The 23739-nt window shown below is 35.1% G+C and overlaps 1 protein-coding gene across 2 annotated transcripts in view; it reads right to left on the minus strand.

Annotated features, from left to right (window-relative positions):
- The window catches only part of ZNF385D (zinc finger protein 385D), a 416850-nt gene that overhangs the window by 311817 nt on the left and 81294 nt on the right, over window positions 1-23739 (minus strand). For both annotated transcript variants that reach the window (XM_053953584.1, XM_053953593.1), the window contains exon 2: window positions 19278-19556. In XM_053953584.1, coding sequence (XP_053809559.1) covers window positions 19278-19556 — 279 coding nt within the window. The remainder of the gene's footprint in view (window positions 1-19277; window positions 19557-23739) is intronic.

Genomic DNA, 23739 nt, shown 5'->3' on the forward strand with positions numbered 1-23739 from the left:
TTAGGTTGTTGTTATTGTTGTTGGTTTTGGCATTGTTTTAAGAATAAAAAAAATCCTCAAACTAAAATTCACAGAAAGATTAACTTAAGTATACATGCAGGTATTCTAACAAACCATTCCTGTGTCAAGGTTTGGGGAAAGAAATATAGATGACTATTCCATTTGGAGTCCTAGAAACATATCAATATAACCATAGTTCTCTTCAGAATTTTATGACAGAAGATCTGCTAAGAAGACAAAGTTTAATATATATTACAAGCCAAACAGTCAGAAATTATTACCAGATGAAACTTACTAAAGGATAAAAGTCCCCAAACAAAACCAAGTTTTACACCACTGCTATTCAAAAGTCTTAATTGAATACATAATTGATTCTCATTATGGAGCTGTGGATAATGGAAGAGAAGTACCACAGTTTTTGATGAAAATACTTAGACTGCTGAAAATGAAAAAGTGAATTACCTGTTAGATTTGGAGTGTAAATGTCAGAGAGGCAAGCCACGACACGTGAAACCTGAGTCATATATCCTTCACTCAAGTTCTGGTTGCCAGAAACTCATTGCAAGATTTTGAGTGAGTCAGAACACATGAATGTTTCATATTCCAAACCTGCATTTGGGCTGGCTGAGAAATTTTATTTAATTACTAATTTCCCCAATGGTATTACAAGTAGGTGAAAATGTCTGCTGGACTACTGGATAATTTTCCAGATGAGAGGCTGATATAAATTATTTCTTACAGCAGAACACTGAGCACCTGCAGTCCCTACTGCCACAGCGCTCTCCCACAAAGCAGATGAACAAACAGTTCATAAGTCAAACAGGTTTTAAATGGTTCCACTGTAATCATTGGTATATTCGAAATGTCAAGGCAGCCATAAATTCATGATAATTAGCCATGAAAACCAGGCTAATTTAAATGCAGTTATCAAATGTTGGGAAAATTAATTAAGTTTAAATGCTAAATATTAAAATCTAGGTCTCTAATCTAGAAACAGAAATTTGGGTTTCAGTCTGTAAGCTTTGCAATAAGAGATACAGAAATCAGGATTTGTGAAGGTTTCAATTCCTAAAGAGCATGGCTGTATCTTGCTTCCTTGAATTTACTTTGAAGAAAAAAAGAAAAATAAAGGAATGGCTGTAACATCCAGAGTCCTAAGATATTAAGACAAAATTAAATAAGTTGTGAAGGAGAATTATCTAGGCTCTAGTCCACCTGATTTTTAAATGGGCCATTCATCAGTATAAACCTCTATGAATTCAAAGTTAAATGCTAGTTTAAATAAGTTTCTTTCACAGACAATTTCTATTTACTGCTATGATAATTCTATTAAGAAATGTTATTGCTAAGAAGCAGACATTCATCAGCAACATGCAGCACTCTACTGCAAACAAAAACTTGAAGTGATCGAAAAGTCACATTGTAATTATGTTTGAAAAGAAGCCATTGAACACTTTATGAAAGAGCAGATTTCCAGATTTAGAAAACTTCTACTTCAAAGTTACCCAAATTTTAAATCACCTTTTTTCCAGGTTTTATCTTTATTCTACCTTGAACATTTTTTTGTTTGCTGTTTTCAGCTTTAGCAAACCTGCAGTGAGAGAACAGGTCATTTTGCAGGTTGATATGTCAGCTTCATGCTTACATAACCTAAAAAGCATAGAGATCTTAAGCAATACTTTCCTGGTTATAAAAAACACGGTTTATTCTCTTAACTCAGTATGAAAAGAGAGTTAGAGAACCCACAATCCATAAATTTACTGAGGCAGAGACACACTTAGAACTGTTGGACAGGGATTTGGTCCCTTAAGAAGGGGAAAATAGATACATAAATAAAAAGCAAGTTTCAGACTCATTGCTATCCTTTTCCTGGCACCAGAGTGTTTTTTCAATAAATTTGATCAAGCATTTACTAAGTAGCTGGATATCACTTAATTAGACCATATTATTACCTGTTTTTTAGGTTATGCATACCAGTAAATTAAGAAGTCCAACCTCAAACTGGTACAAATCAGCAGCTCTTTCAAATGCTCTTCTGTGCTCTTGTGAGAGGCCAAGGTGTTGGTGCAAGTCCATTGTTTCCTTTCACTGTATTATTTGATCTGAGCTCTTTAATCTGAACTGAAAGAGGTAAGTAGCATCTCACAAGATCTGACCCTAAATGTCTTCCTAATCTCCATCTATCCAGGATTTTACTCGTTATATGAACGCTGATTTGAGTTAGACTTTTCCAGCACCAAGAAAGAGGGTCTAACCAAATTTGGCAAGAATTTTAATAAGCATTACAGTTTAATTAGCCTGTTTATTTTCACTTATTGCTCCACATGAGACTGAAACACACAATTAAGAAAGATACACAAAAATCTTCAACCAAATGATTCATCATCACTCTCTAATGAGAATATTTTCAAAGGTAACTTTCCAAAAGTTAAGCACATTTACCAGAAAATAATGACCATTCCTCCAAATCTTTATACTAATAATACTGGAAGTATATCTAATATTATAAGCAGGAAAGAAGAAATGCATCTAGCTGTTATTGACAAAAAGCTGTCTTTGACAGCATATTGACAAAAATTTTCTTTGATAAAATAGCATGTTTATTATAACACCAAAACAAAGCTGGTTTAGCAAAGAACAGTCAGAAAATACATTGCACAGAAAGGGGAAAGATTTTTACTCTGGAGAAAAGCTCACAGAATGAAGACAGAGAAGAGAAACAATGAAGAGAATGATGCTGGAGAGGAAAACAGAGTAGGAAGGAAACAACAGAAGAAGAAGAAAAAACGTTGTTGAAAGGATTTATGTTCAAGGGTAATACCAACATATTTTTCTGGATATATCTTAGCATAGTTTTCAAATTTGGGCTAATTACATATGCTGGAAATGCATAATTAAAGGTCTCCTCAGCACATTTTCTTTCAATCTCCCTTCCCTATACACTAGGAATAAAACTGAAACAAATTCTTTGATGTGCAGGAGAGAAAATGCCAAAAGGTCAAGAGACAGCTTCATTGTAACTACTTCAAAGAACGCTAGGTTTCTGTGTTTTCTTTTACTACATAATATTAATTTAATACTACATTTCTCTTCCAGAAATGGGCCAGTGATTGCAAAGTATCTACTGAGTAATGGGAAAACATGCTACTCCAAGTTCCTGTGTATTTACAAAACAGTGTGAATCTATGACCATTTACATCCAAGATTCTGAACTACAAATTCTGTATGAAACATGAAAAAAAGTGCTGAGAGTATTTGACAAAAATCCAGGATATGTTTCAAATCCTCCCACCCCATTCAGCAGATAAATTCAACTATGTTCCATTATAAGCCTGAAAATCTGCTACACTGGTCTTCTCTATAAAGCCAGAATAAATAAATCCTCTATTGTGGATCTTTTCTGCCCTTCCTTCAACCCCAAATAATTGCTTTCTTTAATGCTCTCTTCACCAAAAATAAATAGAGACACAGCTTAAGCTGAAATAGAAGCTGAACATGGTTTGAATCTCTTTTTCTCTTCCCCCCAGCTCATCCAGAATGCCTGTGGTAGAGCCCATTAGAAGTGCATGAAAGCAGATAGCTCAAAGCCCACATAGTTATTCCTGGATTTAAATACAGATTGGAAATGAATGTCCTGTGGATAAGTGTCTGTGAAAAAACACAGAGGAGAATAAGTGCCTGGGAGATTAAGAGATTTACTGTAACCTCTGTGAAAGCTGAACATTTAAAGGGCAGGAATGCTTCATTTTTCAATCAGCAAATTTAAAGGGGTAGAGATTTATAAATTATCTCAGCAACTAATTAAAACCCTGTGTCTGTGTGCACACGTGCATGCGTATACATACTTTTACAAATCAGCAGATATATAGTACTAACAGACTATGGGACTATTTTGGTCAGCAACATTAATATAAATGTTAGCTTTCTTAATTTGTTTAAATGACACTTTGGCTAGTTCATAAAATCATTTCAGTTGGTAAAGACCTTTAAGATCATTGAGTCCAACAATTCTCTGTAATTGATCAAGATCTCTGGCTGAATTGAAGGCAAATAATTTCTTCTTATTACTGAGAACAATAGAACAAATTACTGAGAACAATAGAATACATCCCCAGTAAAAAACAAACAAACAAACAAAACCCCATCAGCTACAACTTGGTTTTACAATTCTCCTCTTTATGCTTGCTTGATCATTTTTATTACCTATTACTCAAGGGAAACCTAAATGTAGACATGCTGAGGAACTGCTATGACAAATCTGCCACATGTTATTGCCATTTTCTTGCCCTATTCCTCCCTTTAAAGCAGGAAAATTGAAAGGACACAGAAGTTCAAGTGCCCAAATAACAAAGATTTGCTTCACACCAAAGGTTAAAGATAATAGGTCACATGCCCGAAAATCCTGCTCTCCAAATAAGATGAGGCCATGCACGGACAACAGCATATACTGAACGATTAATCCCGGTCACGCTTTGCTGTTTCTGAAATTATGAACATTCAGGAACTGTAATACACAAACAAACCACTGAAGTGGAAATGTGACTGCTGAATATTGCTCACTCTCCTATTTTGCTTGAGTGCTATGCACCAGAAAGGGTATCCAGATCTAGGAGACTCTCAACATTCTCTATGACCAGAGTCACCAGCTTGCCTACCCTTCATCTGTCCCTGTCCTACATTGCTCCCTTTCAAACTGTAGCCAAGGGCAATATTCTCATAAATATCTTTGATACAGCAAATCCCTAAGGATTCTAGCAGTGAGATTCATGTAAAAAATAAACACAATCACATTCTTATGCATCTGATCTCACCTCCCAAAGGCATTTAAAAAATCACAGATCAAGGCCCCAAGCATTTACTCAGAAAAAACCCTTCCAGAATTTGCCAGCAGCAGCTTCAAACACCAACACACTGCCAGGTAAATTAAATATCCACCCGGGCTTTTTTCACTAATTGCAAAAAGTCAAGGATGTTAGAATCTACCATACCTGTGGGAATATTAGGTCTTGTATTTTAACAACCGCTGAACAATAAAAACTTGTTACTTTGATCTCCACAAAGAAGGAATAAAAAAAATGCTGCAAACTTCTGAGCAATTCTATAAACATCATGAAAATATAGCTGCCAACATTTTCAGTATTCATACAAGGAGTTTGTAATGAAGCTGAAAGGGAGCTTCTGAGGGAATTACTTCTTTGTAATTTAATTTGTTAGAAAGTTATGTCTGAATGCCGTGGTTCATCAACAAAGAAAAGCAAAGAGGAAAATGGCTGCATATCACCAGGTGAATTTAGAAACTAAAAAAAAAAAAACAAACCAAAGCAATAAACCTTAATTTTTGATGCTACAGTTATTTTGTGCTATTTATAGTATTATTCTAGGGTCTCCACATCCCTTCTGCCTTACACAGTGATAAGGGTAACAGAATTCACATCTAAAGGACTTGCAACATAGCAAATATAATATTACCATATGGTATTAAAAAATTCAATCAGGATCTAATTAAACTAGTGACAGAAGAACAACTGATGATACTGCAACACAAAAAAATATGCTATGGGTCTTTTCATAAGAGATTTTTTCTTCCAGTAAAGTACACAGAGTGAGGTATGTTTCCATAAGAAAAAATCCAAGGCTCACCCAAGGCTTTCTGTGAAAGGAGACCTGGATTCCTCAGAGGAAATATGTGATTAATTGCTCAATACTTAAGTATCAGTTTCTTGAGGCACTGGTTTGATTGAAGGCACTGGAGACAGTAGTTCATGTTCAGACTCAGGTATTTATTATTTCTTAACTATGTTACAGTCTCACTACCATGACTTCAGCAGCTTTTTCATTAGCAAGGTACAAAATGGCTAACTAACTCTTGTTACAAGGTCTTTTCAAAGTAAACTATCCAATTAAGAAAGGACACCTAGATTATTTTCCCTTTTAATCCAATAACTGATCCCCTGAATTCCGCAATGCAGACTTTTCTGTCCAATTACAAAATATCAGCCAAACCCATGAAGAAGAGGGAAGAAGGTAAAGAAGAACAACCTGTCTCCATCCTAAAACCTCCATCTTGCTTCATATTTATTTCTATATTCTAAAATCTCAAACTCTAAGTTTTCCACCCTGTGATATTACAGACTTCTAACCAACTACACATCCATAATCCCAGTGCTATTATTCCCAGGGTTCCTTGAAGAAGAAGGAAGAAATGAGTGGCAGATCTGGGGAGAGTATTGGGTTTGTACATACGTCTTTCACTTTGTCAGCTTGCAATGAAAGAACATTCCAACTTCTGCCAGGTAATTTGCACCAGCCTGCCAGCATCTGGCAGAAGGGGCTTACCATCTGAGTAGGAAATGTATGCACCAGGCACTCAAATTAATGTGACATAAGAATTCTATGGAAATTTATGCTAATTTCCCTAATGGCTTCAAGATGGTCAGGAAACAAAATATATTCTAAATTCTGTCAGGTTTTCAATTACTTCAACATGCAAGACAAACATTCCATCTCCTATTCCTTAGTTATCCCCACAGTTGCTTATTTACTTATTGTAATAATTTCCTATATTTGTTTTTACCTCTGCTAGTTAATCCTATCCTATAAAAATGAATTTTCATTACTAATTTTCTGATCAAATCAGGAAAAAAGCACTGACCAACCCCATTCAAATCCTACTATCCCTTCATTAGCCAGTCTCCTCGTGTCGCAGCATTGTTTCCATTTCATTCTACATAAATGTAAGTTTGCTCAGGGGCTCATGCCAGTGTTCACAGGGTGTTGTGAAGGGCATTTTACTACCAAGAGAGCAGTTCTGCACAGGAGCCAAGGCCGTCTGAAGTTTTCTGTGAGATTAAACAGTATGAGCCTAACTTCATACATTGTTACAGCAAAATGCTCTAGTACAAAGCTGCTGTTGGCTGGATTAGTGCCCTCAGTCTGGGTAATATGCTGTCTTTCCTGTAGGGCTTCTTTGGGTCACAGTGGGTGTTTTTCAACCTTGCACAATATCAAGAGAAAAGGAGACTTCGGCTCATTTTTACACAAAATAAACAAACTGAGCACATTTCAAAATCCTGCTGTGCTTTCTGTATATATTTCTGTCTGCATTGATTTCAAGAAATGTTGTGAAATGCTTTATTATCAAAGGAATACAAAGGATGAAGCATATATCATTTATTTTCATACTTTCCTTGTCTCTCTGAAGAAACTGTTTTATTAACTCACGAGCTCTGCCATTTTGTGTTTGCACATGCTGCTTCAGCCAGCACATTTGAACATAACATCTGTAGCAGGTGAACTGTGGAGCATGGAGAGTTCTGTCAGAACACATTAACCAGAAATCCTCTAGATATCCACAAACAGTAAGTCAGGGTGACAAGTCTCTTTCTCAGAAACTTTGGGGATCAGATAAGGTTGAATACTCAAGCTTTCTGTGATGATGTTTCATAAAATATCCACCGTTAGTTAGCAAAAAAAGAAAGCAATATTATGAAGATCATTCTCCAAAGAAATTTTAAAAAGTGTGACTATAGAAAGGAATAAAAGTTTTGACTACAATATAAGAGGGATATCTTAATAGCACTGCATAGGAACTATACCACTCCATATTCCATAAGGAAAAAAAAAGCCTTGCATATAGATATGTTTCATTAACCCTATCAACAACTAACATAATTCTAGAGATCTGGCAGAAGTAATAATGTCTATTCTTACTAAGTGTTAATTTATATCAGCTGTATCATAATATGAATACTAATGTGTGAGGCGCTTTCTTGAAGTTACTAAATAGAAGAATATAAACATTTAAGAAGGGAAAAACCTTTCATCACACTGTGAAAGAGCAGGTTTTCTGGACTATAAAATTTGCATGTGAATAAAAATAATAAAAACTGAGTTAGAAGAAATGTAACTGATCTTTCTGGACCATTTGAAAAATTCTATTCCTGCTGAGGTTCACTTGAAATCATCATGAACATGATTTCTGATTTGGCAAAAAAAACACATTCTATTTAGAAAATTCCTTTAAATAATAAATTACTGCAACGCTTCAGAAAAAATCAATAATAATAAAAAAAAAGAAAGTCCACACAAAACAACCAAACAAAAAATCCACCATTGCCTACGCTTTTCAAAGATTAAAAACTAACAGCTGACTACCATACAGGACTCTGTGCTAATCAGCAGATGGTGCACAAATGCACTCCCTATAAAGCACAGCACTGGAATTTTCTGCCAAAGTAGCCAAGAGCTAAAAAATTCCTAAGTAGACTAAGAATAAAGTGGTCTTTGTGGATGTACATGTGTGTCTATGAATATTTAATCACTATACTCAGAAGCACACATGTTCAAAATTAGTCAGACCCTCTCGTACTCTCATTAATGTGATCAGTGGGATACAGGATAGGTTATAGGATGGGCTGTATGCAATATCAAAGGAAAAATAAAAAAAAAAAGCAGATTACTTCCCTTATAATAAATTTTGCAGGTATATAACAAATTAGACTAACCTACACTACAAAATTTAGCCTGTACCAAGAGATAAAGAAATTTATAACATACTTACAGTCCCACAGAGATAAAATTAAGAGTCAATCTGTTGAAATAAACTCTTCTGGCTTGCAAAGAAATTAAAGCATGGGTAAAACTAAAATATTTCTTTCTTAAATAGTGCTGAAACTTCTATGCCAGCTATAAGCTAATTTAGTTGTTCATTCTTTAGCAGTAACATTATTTGTTTCCACAAGCTTTTAATTTGGGGTGCTCCTAAGAGCAGAGAGGCTTGCCACTGTTGTTGAAAGAATTTATTTCATAGTAAAAAGTCTTTAAATGACAACATTGCAATTTTGAATAATATCTATTTCTTAAAGCCTTACAGTTCCAGGATCTTTTCTTTTCTTTGGCTTTCTCAAGCATATTTCATCTGGTTTTGACAAGGGTCGCTGGCATGAAAAGAGTCAGTGATAAAATCAAATACAATACAGTGAATTACTGTGGCAGTGTTTTTTTCTTTAAAATGTCAAGATTTTAAAACATTAGGAATACTCCTTTACTGATGTGCAAATAGAAAACCATACAAGCCCTAACATACAAAATTAGTTTTCAATTAAGAATAATTTAATTTCATGATGAGATGTGATTGGTCAGAAAATATAACACCACACAAAACCAAAAAATAAAACAAATAAATTCAATATCAATTACTGGATAATTTTTATAAGGAGCTGTTTGATCACTCCACTGTTTACATGACAGAGTCTACTGTTGAAATCCTCAATTGTTTAGGTTAAAAGGTAATTTATTTTAAGAAAAAGAAAGTTTGAAAGGTCATTTATTTTGGCCTGCTATCATCACATCTATCTTAAAACATCATTGAACAAGATGCTATCTGATGTTCTTTACTGCATCACCTATTATTCCCTTTGACACCACTAATGACAGAAATAAAAGTCTAAAAACAAGATCCATGTATGCGATTTCCTCTTTTAGAGGACAAGAATTTTACATTTTAATCTCTAACTAGACAGAATGTGATATGGATCAACATTAGTTCTGAGTATATGCTACAGGCAATTTGATGAAAAAATAAAGGTAGTAGAAAAGGCTTCAACAGTTCATTTTACATCTCAGAGCCTTTCACAGAATTCAGAATTTACTGTATTTGTTTTGCTTCTGCCAAATACCATCAGCATCCTGACACTGAGCGGAATTTTCTTAGTTATTTTTTCCTTTTTAAACACACAACTATGAAAAAAAATCTAAGCCTTTGGCTATATATATATATATATATATAGGTCCTGTCTGATGCAAATCAAGCAAGTAGGCCTCTGAACTTTTAAAACTGAAGTTTTCCCAGTATTTTCCAAAGGACCTTAGAAAAATTCAGGCGGAAAGGTATCTCTGGAATTTACTTAACCTCTTACCCAAAGCAGAAATAATTTCAAGGTTAGATCTGGTTGAGTTCTTGAAGTCTCCAGAGAACAATTTCCACATCCTCTTTGGTCAACATATTCCTGTGCTTACCCACTTTTGCACTGAATATTTCTATCCATATATCTAACCAGAACTTTCCTTGCTGCAATTTGCTATCCTCCCCTCTTGCCCTTTCATGCAAGGGCATCTTCTACCGAAAACTCCCTCAAAGAAGTTGAAGATTGCAAAAGGATCCTCCAGGAGAGTCCTTCACAGGAAATAAAACCAGCCTCGTCAACCTCTCTTTGTGAGTTACACGCTCAGGTAACCTGACCATCCTGGTGATGCTCTTCCACATCCGCTCCCTTACAATGATGTCTCTCTTGCACTGGGGGCCCAAAACTGGGCATGGTACTGTCCCAGCATGTAGTTCACGAATCCTGTTCAACTTTTTGTCCACAAGGACACTCAAGTCTTTTTTCCACGAAGATGTTGTATCAAACGTGGGGAAAAAAGAGCTGAGTCAGAACTATGGCCATGTAATCATTGGTTTTCATCAGTTTTAGGACCAAATTAAAAAATAATATAAATAAAATTTTTTTACCATTTTTTAAGCATGTCACAATAATAACTTCACAACAACTGCAAATCAAAACAATAACCTGCAAAAAAAATAGGACATTATCAGAATAGATAAGACGATGGACCAAAAAAAAGCCAAAATTCTATTGTGCTTGCCCAGTGGAAAAAACATCCATTCACAAAGCAACTTGTCAAGGTTCAAACCTCTGTTGAGTTTGAGAACAGGAATGAAAGTGGAAGGAAGAAATTTTAAACAATCTTGTTACTTCTTTTGAGATAGAATGAGAACCAATCAAATGTAGGAATGGCACTCTCCTGGCCAAAAAGGGACAGATGAGTTGTTAACTGTTCCCAAATGGGACAGGTTCAACAGAAGAAAACTAAATTTCTAAATAATCATTAACAAAATTACTAACCAACTGGAGTCAAAATATCAAAGCTAATATTTTTTACATTTCCAGTTTTCCTTTCACTGTACTTTACTAGGAATGAAATTGCTTAAAGATCACACAATGTATGATCACAATATTATTGTTCATTAACTTTCTCTTCTACAACATTTTAGAATTCAGCACAGAAAGAGACTGTCTGGGTTTTGGTTCTAATTGAATAGTCATTTTGCTGTTAAAGCCTATAAAAAAGAAACTTTCAATATTGCTTTTATAACCAAAAAGTTGTTATATTCTGTATAATAAATTATACATCATCCCCATCAGGGAGGGTTTGCATTTAAAAACATGCTATCCTGACAAAGTTTCTAGATGAGTATTTTAAAAATCTGAATTTTTATTACAGAGCAAAGTATTACTAAACAGTAATACTAACAAAGTATTGTCAAACACTAAGTGAGCTGCTTTGCTTACAATCAGTGTATCTTTCCAGCTCTCTAATTTCATATTTATGGAAAAACTGGGGGAAAATCTTGATTATGTTTATATAGGTATAATGCTGTCTGCATGGGGACTCCAGCCAGACTAACCTATAAGCATTAATGTGAGAAACAAAGGAAAGACATCAGACAGATTAACTTGCTCCCACAGAAGCAGAACTGTAGATTAGAATTAGTAATTCCTCAATGATTTGCACTGAGCCACCATAGCTATCATTAATTAATTTTCTGAACAGAGTGAGGAACTTGCCTCCTTTTCTTGAAATCAACAGGATTTGAAGTTAATTTCACTGGCACTGGTCTTAAATCTCTGACCTTGAGATGCATTTCCCCTATTGAGAAATACGTCAGAGAATAAGAAGTTAACTAAAGATTTCAGTGTCATGACTATCAGGAAGACAGTGAATTTTGAATCAGAGGGGCAAAAAAAAAAAAAAGCCCCATGAATAAGTAAAAGTCAGTAGTAGTGAAATTTGTCTCTCATAGAATAATTGCTATTTTTTTCTTCTACTCAGATATAGCTCAAAAATTCTGCATGAATTCTGTGATATCCTAAAAACTTTTAAAAATTAATGCTACATTAGACATACAAAATTATAATTTTATAGCCTCATTGAAGAGTACAGATCTATATTTGAAGTCAAAAAACAACTGAATATGGGAAAAGCTAGTTCTTAGGAAATTAATACCAGGAAACGTTGATAAACTTTGTGCGTTGTCATGACACATAGAAGATCTGTTGCCTACCAGATGCCAGTGCAGGGGAAAAAGAACCCCACCATATTTAAAGAAGACAAGTTACTGAGAAGGTCTGGATGGAAGCCATGGTCATCATAATCTATATTGGACCTAGTGATATAAGCAGAACTAAATGGAGAGCCTGCAAAACAGGTTTCAACAGTTTGTTATCTGTACGTACAAGATCAAATGCCAGCGTTCTCAGAAATGAGAATGGTGCCACACTCAGGGAGAAGCAAAGAATGGCAGACCAACACCTCACACGGTTCAGAAACACAGATGGACATACACTGCTATCAGAGTAACTGAGCTTTATCCAGCTAATTTAGCAGTGATTATCAATATTCCTGCTAGAGTTAAAACATGAAGACATCACTTGCCTAAAACAGTTTTATCTTTTAAGCGGAGAGAAAAACTGGTTCAGATAAATAAGTCTTATGGCAGGTCCTAGCCTCAAAAAAAAAAAAAAAACAAAAAAAAAAAAAAAAAAAAACCCAAAAAAAAAAAAGGGGAAAAAAAGATAATTAGAAAGAAGCTATATTGATGCTAAGTAGAAGTTCAAAGAGAAAGACGTCCCATTTTTTTCAAGTGTATTTTAAACACAAATTTGAGGACATAAAGGGCAGCTACTTTTCAATATGGAAGAAAGAGTTGCACACCTAGGAGCAACATAAAGGTCTGAAAACATGAGGTTATAAATGTCTAAATAGGACAAGCAAACTGTGGCAGAACAATATTTGGAATATTCAGAGGAAGATCTGTGTGTATGGAAGATGAAATGCAGCAAGCAGGCACACAGTGGATGAAGATTTTCACCCTCTAATCTGCACATAACAGCAGTGTTTGTGTGCTGTTGAGGACATCTCTAAGTACTTCCTCCTCCATGTCTTCACATGGCTCTCAAAAAGTCTCTTCAGGTGTGCTAAAAGGCAGCAAAGAAGGACACAGTTCTAAACTTGTTTCAGCTGCCACTGTTGAATTTCTCTTGGACAAACATCCATGTCCTTTGGATGAAGGTAATTTACTAACCATCTTGCTTCAAGATGGTAAAAAGGAGGGTACTCTATACAGCAGGGGGTATTAAAAGAGAATCTGTGCAGTCTTACACTCAGATAGAAAACTGAATTCTCTGTAACTTTTTGAATCTGCAGTTAGAAGATCATTTAGACCTTGGGCAGATGTTCTTTATGGTTGAGATTCTCCACACACCTTGAACAGTTTGATTGATAATAAGCTGCTACAGCACGTTTTATTCATTTGTCACTTAAGACAGTAGAAAAGAAAGGAATTTGCTAGCTGAGACCAGAACTATACTTCAACAAAAAACATAAGCACATCCTTAAGTGCACTCGATAAACAATAAGGAACTTCAAAAATACTTTATGTATATTTAGACATAAATTTCTACTTATCCCCCAACTTCTGAAAAATTATCCATAATTAAAAATCACAGTTATACAAGCTTCCATACTTTATTTTAAAGTTTTGTTGAGCTATTCTGTGGACCAATTGCCAGATATGCCACATGAAAAATTATTTAACTCCAATGGATTTTTTCCCCTCAAATACAGGAATGTTTTAAGAATTGCTAAAATATATTTTATCTATGTGGCTGCATGCTGTTATTGAACTTATTCCAGGTGCACTCAAACTTTCTCCACAGCCTTCCTACAACTTGTTACAGTGCCAACTTTACCTGTGACTGATTTGTATTAAAATTTAGCAATGTCCATTTGCATTTATTTGTAATAACAGACAGCTAACTACAGCAAGTCCACATGGATATCTGCACACATGTAAAGAGTTTGTCCACATTTACTGTCCATTATTCCTTTTTGTATACTCACAAAGCCAAGTAGAGCCTATGATGCTTATTATAGGAAATACCAACACCATGCACGAGGCTAGTGTGACCTGGCTCTTAAGATTCTTTCATTCACCTTGTGATAAAACTTTGTGGTGAACTATGATGTCCTATATGGTGATATTGCATTTCTGAATAAAATAAAAAAGATTCTGCAACTACAAACGGTGGTTTAAAAGCATTACTTGAAAAAGTGCTCTTAAAAGCAGAAACTGTTAATAGTTCACTAACTGAAATAGGAATATGATGAAAACAGACAAGTGCTTTGAAATAAAGAGGAAGATTTACATTTGGAAGCAATGGAAGTGACAGCACACTGCCCTTAGCCAGTCCTACTTGTCAAAGCTTGAGATTTCTGGACATTTGGGAGATATTACAAATACCCAGAAGGAACCTGCTGTGATGCTTTACAAGATATTGGCATTTATGACCCACAAACTAGAAGCTTAAAACCAGAGGAAAATACATATTAGATTTAGTGTTAACTGGGCATGAGGCTCTGAATCAGCATAGGACATTAAAAAAAATGTTTGCTAGATATGTGTCTTCCAGGGACATCTCAAGATGATCTGGCAGTTTCTACTTCCCAGAAAATTAATGGAAAATCACCTTTGCTGAAGGAAAATATACTTTGCCTGAAGACTTCCTGTTTTCTCCAATGTCCCATCCAATCCTACTCCTCTGAAAGGAGGGCTAACACAATGAAAAGAGAAGATGACACCATTTCCCTGAAAGCCCTAACTTGGTGGTTTAAGAAAAAAGTAAGAATGTGTCTACCACAAATCTATCAGTTTTCATGATCACAAAACATGACAGCAGAAGCATAAAATACAATGGCAGCATGGAGACTGAAAATAAACAGTAACATAAAAGTGCAAGGACAGAAACTCTGCAAGCAGTTTGGATAAATCACCTGGATTTCCTACCTGCAGATTAGTAAAAAGTAAGGATTTAGATGCAAAAGAAAAGTTGCAAAAGATTAAACATTTTCTCTGACCAGTGTGCAAAAAATTTTGCATAGATTTAATGAAACTGCTATCTCAAGAGTTGTTGTAGGAAACCACATTCAACTACTGAATGAGGTTGAAAAAAGAATAAAATGTGGGAAATAAACATTCCTTTTTAGTGCATATTTCATAATACTCATTGCCATAACAACCAAATCATTATTCATTCTAAAGTAATATCAAGTGTTGAACTAAGGGATTTGTTTTTTGAAATTAGCAAGGGGGGAAATATACACTCAATTCTGATACTTTTTGCTCCTTTTTTCCATGTACTCAATGTCCTTAATGGACAATAATGTATTTTATTTACAGTAAAATTTTGCTTTAATGAAATGTCAGTGAAAAAAAAGTTGTAGTTGGATTTAATTTAAAAGATAGCAAATAAAACATACTAAGTTGGATAGCCTTTGGTCTGGCTTATGAATTCAGAGAGCTAGGTAAACCACCACCAAATTCCTCACTGCCTTCTATGTTTCAAAAGAATAATGGTTCAGAAATCAGTTTTTAAAGTGTAAGAAGTCTATTAATTTTGTGACATTGCTCACCTCCTTCATTATTTTCCCACTTCTTCTCTAATGTATTGTAAAAAGTATTGCAGAGGAAAGCAGTTTTAGGTTTTGTCCTAACCATGCCTCATTCACTCACGATGATTCAGCAATTTACACAAAAGAATGCACAGAAGAAATTCTGGTTTACATAAAATTTTAGACACATCAGCTTTCTCACTGGTGCTGCTATATGTTTGCATCCACAGTTATTTTTCCATTCTGTCAGTAGGAATGTGAGTTTTGCTCCTGCTGGTTAGAATAAACAATTTCCCACAAGAGGTCACCTCTCCCCACAGTGTCCAGGCAGGTTTTATGAGAAGTGGTGCAATGTCAGCAGACCAGATAGGAACTGCATCTTGCCCTCCTTTTAATCCCAAAACATACTCAAAAACTCCACTGACTTTCTTGTCACCTTTCCACTGCACACATGAGAGCAGAAAGGCAAAAAAATCACCAGCGAGAAGAATATTTTCTAGGGTGCAATGAGGAAAGTGTGAGAAGTCTTTTTAAGAGACATAAAAAGCAATTATTAGGCGGAAGGCACACAGAAAATTGTGTTGCTCCCAAGCATGTTTCAGTAACAGAAATGCTGATGTCTCGCTATGTCCTGTTAAGTCATCACAAACCACTGTACCAGGTAATGACACAAGAAACATTGGGTTCACATCCCTTTTTGTGGCTGCACAGTGTGCTGTTCTGAGGTTGCTCTGCCCCAGGAAGGAGCCACATGGGTATCGTACAGTAACGCTGCCAAACAGACACATAAGCAACTAACAAAACTTTTCAGAGTATATCTGGTTATTCAAATACAGTCCAGATACCAACAGAGCAGCAAAGAAACACTGCTTTTAACCCCACAATGCACATTAGTTACTGATTATTGATTTGCAGATGTTAACAGACTTTGTGCATAAGCAACTTACCTTATGAAATTAGGCAGAGATATTGAAGTATAGTAAATGTAGTAAATTCACATCCAACAGACAAAAGCTACTTCACACAGCTGGAAGTTGATGACTGTAGCATGACAACTCTAATTACACAGTCAAATGCTAATACAGCTGAACCCTACCTCTGTTCAGCAGTCCATTGCAAATTATTTTGGAACAAGACATGGGCTTTTGTTTCATATTAATCAATCCTCCCTTTCTATTATCTCCTCATAATACAGAACACACAAACCTATCCTGCTTCATGGGAGTAATTTGGAGATGAAACAAAATGAGAAATCACAACTCCAATGTTTTTCCCAACCTTTCCATGTATGTTAGTTCCAAGTGAACATCCAGCAATGTAAAGGCATATACAACAGAGTACCGTTCATGAAACACTGTATTTAGAAATTAAGTTTCCTTTTGCATAGTACAGATATTTCATTCATATGTTGAGACATAATGAGTAACTATAACGACAAAACCTTAGAAGATAATGCATAAAGCAGAACATTTACATACTTTTAATTTACAGCGGAATTTAGTCTCTAGAATTATTATGTCACTAATGTGGACATCAAGCATAATGGCTCTTTTGTGACAATCTGACTTCCACACAGGAAATACCATTCTCTTAAATAAAGTATCCTTCTGACATACATTGAGAAAACAATGTGCATGTTTAACTGTTACATCAATGACCTTCAAAAAGCACCATTTGCATGTACCTGATAAATTGCAATGCTCAAGTCATAATTTGTTTAGTCATGGTCATATGTCACTTGAGCTTGCTGGGGTCTCATCAACAAAATCATTTGTCAGAAAAATATGGCCCATATTTCAGAAATACAAGTTATGACAAAATCTATGATGGTAAAAGGCCTCTTATGTTCCGATTTATACTCGTCCGTAGAAAAGGCATCTCAAACAGTGTCTCTATTCAAAGTACAGGGAGGATGGTTACTCAAATATTCAGTTATAATTCAGTTCTAACTTCCAGCAAGAAAGATTTTATACTGGTCTAATTTATAACACTCAGTTGAAGAGAACTGAACTTGATGACATGAAAAATCCCTTCCTTATATTCTACCCTACATTACTTTCTCATTGGAGTGCTACTTTTGATAATATTCAAAGATCTGACAGATTTGAAAATCCTTAAGTTTCACATAAGCTCCTGAAATAAAAGCTAGAGAGCTAGATAGTCAATCAGCTATTTTCTAACTACAAATGGATGCAGCTACACATAACAATACTCTTCAGGAGGAAGTAAGAAATATGCTGCTATACTGTTAGTTTGAGCCTCTCCAGAATATAAATGCTGAACCATGATTGAAGCTATTTGAAGCTAATTTCAGCATTGCTTAATTACTAATTCTTTCATTATAATGGATTAAAGTGGAAAAATGAACTGCAGAAAAAAAATCTTTCTATCATTAGCAAAACAGTTGTGCTAATAATAACAATAACAATTCGTCCTTAACCAAAGATAGCAATAAATTACACTGTGTTTATTTGGTTTTATGGAGAATGCATTTGTGGATAACCACATTGCACCTTTAATCAACTCAGAAATCAATCTTTCTTTATGCATTTCCACAGCTCCTACTAATGGTAGTAACATATTTTTCTATGTCTGAAGTCTGAACATTGACAAATGCTGCAGTCCCACCTGCCAGTTAAAGACAAATTTAATTGTACTGTTGAATGTTATGGGGGAGTTATTGGTTTTACTGTTGTGTTTTATAGACATGAACAACATCTCGTACACAGAAATGCACTCACATCCAACATACTTAGGCCAAATATCAATGTTATCCCCCACTCTTAGAGCAGGAACAAAGCAGAGACTATTAAAATAATAAGATGAAGTTCTATCTAAGGATTGTTTGCATATCCTTCTGCTGGTGGGGAAGGAAGCAACATAAGGCATGTTGTAATGTGTAATATGGAGAAAGAAAGTCTGAAAGTCCCAAGTACAACATATTAAGACAATTATTTCTCTGGCATGGTACACAGAAGCAGATAGAAGAATGTAGTACAACCCTATACATGGTACAGCAAAGTTGAGTACTACCAGTTACTAAATGGAGAAAATTGCAGCATGGTAATTTTTTTCTTGTCAGGGATCATCATTTGCCTCTATTATCTAATCTGCCACAGTACAAAAAGCCACAAATGTGTTTTTCTTTGGGGATCACAATTCACTCTGATGATTGAAGAGTATGTCACCTACTACAAAATGCTTTGCCCAAAGCTGTCAATGAAATCGATTAAAGGGAAAGTTTTGTTCCATCTCTGTTTCACTTCAGCCATGATCTTTAAACAAATTTATGTTAGCTGTAGGTTGAACCCAGAATAAGCAAGTTAAAGTGAAAGGAGTTTGGCAATGTATTTCTGTGTAATGTACTTGTTTCAATTTATTTCACAACCACCTTACAGTCATTAAAAGCAAGCATGGCCCTAACAAGGATAACCATTCTAGTAGACTATGAAATATGGAATATCACTGATTATGCTGAAATCCATCAAAATGTAAATGAAATGAGAAAGAATCTGAATCAAAATCATTATGTAAACAAAATATAAAATGAAAACTCTTGTAATAACACAGATGGTATATGTTTAGCTATTTGCCAGATGCTAGGGATGACCTCCAGCACTCTGAAGTCACCAAAAGCCTTTGCTTTAACTTCAAAGTATTTGTTGTCTGAATAAAACAAAGTTTAGATTCGTATATATTAACACAGCTCACATTGCTGCAATTCTCAGATCAAAACATGGCAAAGATCTATATATTATAATGCTTACCATTATCACTTTTGAGATTTCCATTGCTGAGCTGTTTCAACCTCTTCTGATGGGATTTGCCATTGTAGTGGATTTGTGCCTGAGCAGGAGAGTTTAGCTGAATGTTACAGACATTACACAAAGTGAAATTGGTGTGTTTCTTTTCTCTCTCCTTCTTTTCTTCAGTGCCATCAGGTGCTAATTCTTTCTCACCTTCTCGGTCTGGGAGAGATGTGAAATCTGAATTATATGACTGGTTATCAACTGGTAGATCAGGGCTCCAAGGCTTCTTCATATTTTCTGAGAAGAAAAAAAACCATGAGAGAAAATTGATGAGAACACAAAATAATATAGAAAAGACAGCAACATCTGCAAAACACTAAAAGGTAGATAATAATTTTTTACATGCTATATTTTAACATTGTATTTCCACTCATACATTTTTGTTTTTGTTCAACTTTTTCAGTTTCTTCTATGTAACTTGACCGACTTCACAGCCAAGTACCCAAAGCTCAGCCCATCAGATGTGGATGTGGCACCTCCTGTGATAACTTAGGTAAGAAAGGGTAAAAACACTGCAGGAACTGAGGAAAAATGGGAGACAAAACAATGCTTCGGTCAATGGAAGAAAAGGGGGAGAAGGTATAATTAACAGAAGAACCTCCTCCTCCTTATATATTAGATCCATAATCTTAAATGCACAGACCTTACCCTTGACTTTAATCAAATATTTAGCAGCCCCAGCCATCCTTTCTCCATTTCCTGTGATTGCTTTCAAGCCCAAGTCTAATAACTTCATAACTTTCTCATGTAAAGTAGATCAAAGACAAATAAACATGTAATTAGTTTCTTATCTTAACCACCCAGGATTATAATTGAAGGATAGTTAGCTTAGTTTCAGCTAGTACCAGAGAGCAACAACTACTGAAATGAGAAGATAATTCCATTTGCAGAACTTCAAGTGAAACCAATGTAACCGTGAGCTTCCGTGATTAAAAGTGAGCAGAAATGGCACAGATGAAGAAATGCTCTGAGCACTGCAAACCTAATTTACTATTCAAGGAATGCAAAATGTTATACCAACTTAGCATTCTGATGAGACCTTTATATACCATATAAATCTTTAAAGTGCTTGTTCACCCAGACCTAGTGAATAAATGAAGGTCTAGACAAAGAATCTAATCTATACTTTGAGTGACAAAATTACTGCAGCCTTAAATACAATGATACTATTTGGCCTCTAATTGACAAATCAATCAACCTAGAGACAAAAAAAAGATTAATGCAGCTACACAAGAAAATGTGTCTTTAATTGTCGGCATCAGTGCTTGGCACCAATTGACGGTGGACGGGAACTGACTGTCACCGTCAGTTTATCATCCTACTGAAAGACTTTCATACCTCCTCTCTGGGAGCTCTCACGGGCAGCTCCTCACAACACTGACTCCTTTTCTCTTCCTTCTGCGCAGCCGGCTGACTTCTTCCTGTCCCTAGCACGACCACTTAATGACCCTTCCTGTCCCTTGCAGCATATACTGGCCCTTGCACAACCGCCTGACCCTAACTCCTCACAGCAGCACAGCCAACTGACTCCAACTCTCCTCTTGACCAGCTAATCCACTCTTTTATAACACCCATCCTTACTGGACACAGCTGTGACCTATTAAGGGCAAGGCTGTTCCTACTCTTTAGTAATTTGCACAACTGCAAGTCCTCAGGGGCGAGATTGCCTTCAGCACTATCTCTATTCTCTTACAATCCATCATCCCACATTTAATGCCGGATCCAGAAAAGTTTCAGTGTCTAAAACAAGTCTAAGCAAGCCTCCAGATTTGGGGCTGATTACAACAAAATGCTGCAAATCATTCTTCAGATAACTTCAAATAATTTAAATTTCATCAGCTTAACTTTTTTGACTGATTTCCCAAGGATTTAAAGACAATTATTGCCCTTAAATCAAATCACAAAGACAAATTTATCTAAAGAAGCAAATCTAAAGTCTATCAATATTCAAATCAGTTTCAATCTCAGTTTTCAGATTTGCTAGCTATCTAATTAGAATTGTGTTCTTCTATGCTAACTAATCCCCATTTCATTTAAGGAAGTACAGACTCCAGTCTGAGAGGACCTCTGTATTTGCTGTAGATTTAAACCTCACTCAATTAGATCTGCCAGTATTTATTTCAGCTTCTGTGTACAGTCAGCTCTCATCTAGGAGTGTAACTGTTGAAAGCAAGAGATGAGAAAGCAGGCTAAACAATTCATTCCAAAGCAAAAGACATGGCAAGATTGTAGAAGCTTAGAAAGAAACCTGACATTTTTCAATAGCAGACCTATAGCATATTTCTCCTAATGGAAGGAAGAGGTTTCTCCTGAGGAAGAAGAATAAATCTATCAACCTCTCAGCCCTTCTGGAATTTGCTGGAGATACAGTTCACTCCAAAAATTCATCTGTCTAAAATATTTTTAAATTAGTAAATTAAGTCTTTAATCAAAGCAGTAGAAGGATTTAAATGCTATCACAATAGAACTAGTTTTACCAAATTGGTTTAGATACTAGTAACAGTTCAGTAATTCCAGTTAATATACATATTGTATATGAATATATATATATACATATATATATAAAGAAAAATATATATATATAAAATCAATTGCATTGAAAGCATTCCCCACTAGAGAGCAGTATGAATTTAAAATTACAAGGACAATATATACCTCTAGACCTATAGTGCTAGCCATATAGGCATAAGATAACTATAAAAAAAACCAGATTTTTCAACCAAGACGTACAACTTTGTAATCAAATATAATCTAGTAAATTAAACATTGTATGATATATGTATAAATGGCTCATTCCTTTTGAAACATTTACACACATAAGCTGGCAGCCTAATAAAATATATTAGCATGTTATTACATTCTTCTAATATTCCAGTCAAAACAGTCTAATCCATTAAAGTCTTCTTTTTGGCATATAGAATCTGTCTTGCATAACAATCTCATTCCAGAAAACAAAATGACAAAATGCACACTCAATAAAAGCACAATAAAATAATAAGGGAAAATCCACCTTGGAAATAAGTGATTTGTACATCTACCATATGCTTTCCTTAGAAAAGCACGTGACATCATTGGAGCTGCAATACATTTTTGTGTATGTCCATGTCACTCTGAAATCTGGAGGAAGGGGATAATTTATAACTGGAGTTTAGGTAACAACTAGGCAAACAGAAGTTTCAGAAATATATATTACACTACAGTACATGACTATTTTCTTTACAGATACACAGTGATTTCTGAATATATAATGGCACTGCTAAAGGACTAAAGGGACATATTACAAACCTTTACACCTGGAAAGCCAAGATTACATGGCAGTACTTAAAATGATCCATTTAAGAAAAAACTGAAAATGTGAAGAAAATATTTTTTAAAAATAGAAATAGTTTCTGATTAAAACATTCTGAGTCATTCTTATTCAATATTTCTTAAGGAACAAGTAAAAGATAGCAAGTGATGAAGAAGAGGGAGATATATGAGTATAATATGCTAACATACTTTTAAAATATAATTTACCACTCCAAATAGTATTTTTAAAGAAACAGGAAAAAAAAATCATTTTCTTAAAAAGTTGTAAAGATCCACCAGTGTTTAAACCAGCACACATGCAGTCTAACTCATGAAAGCAACAGGCCTTCAGCTCATGCATGCATCATTATATACTTCCATTATCTGGAGTAAAAATGTTTATGCAGCAATTTTGATTGGCAAGGAAAAGAATGCTTAGTTCATCCCATTGGAAAATTACATGGAATATGGGTAAAAAAACGTAACTTTAAAAAGCAATTTTTAATTTTTATCAGTGTCTTATTGGCTTGATAATATGTGGATAAGCTTTAAATGAAAACCCTCTTTGACTGCCATCATATTTTAGAGTTCATGTTGACTGTACTGCTTACATATCTTTTAAAGTCATCAGTTTTGCAGAGAACTATTTTTTCCCCATAAAAGAAAGCTAGCTTCTCAATTTTAGGGGCCCTAATGAAGCCTGCAGAGCACTAGAAATGAGTGAACTAGGCAACCAAGATCCCAAAATTTCATGCCAATTTAAATAGCACTCTGGATAAATGCTTACATTTATTTGCCCTGGGGCTCTGAACTCAATTTTGGCTCAATGATGCTTACCAGTAAAATGAACTTTGAATGACATTATAGCTTTGTGAAGTAGAAAACTGCCCCATATGGAAAACCAGCACAACTACAATTTGTGGTGTTTCCTGGCTTAGATAACATAGCTGCTTCCTGGGGATTTCTCTTCTAAAATGTGCTTGAAAGTAGGGGATTAGAAATCACATCCTTCCCCGAAACAATCCTTACCTTCTTAGCTGCAAGCCAATGGCACACTTCTATTCAAGAAAATTGAAAGGAAATATTACTCATTTGTACTACAACTAATTTTTCTGCTTCCAGACCATCTTAT

Source organism: Vidua chalybeata, chromosome 1 (assembly GCF_026979565.1).
Source record: "Vidua chalybeata isolate OUT-0048 chromosome 1, bVidCha1 merged haplotype, whole genome shotgun sequence".
Taxonomy (NCBI): domain Eukaryota; kingdom Metazoa; phylum Chordata; class Aves; order Passeriformes; family Viduidae; genus Vidua; species Vidua chalybeata.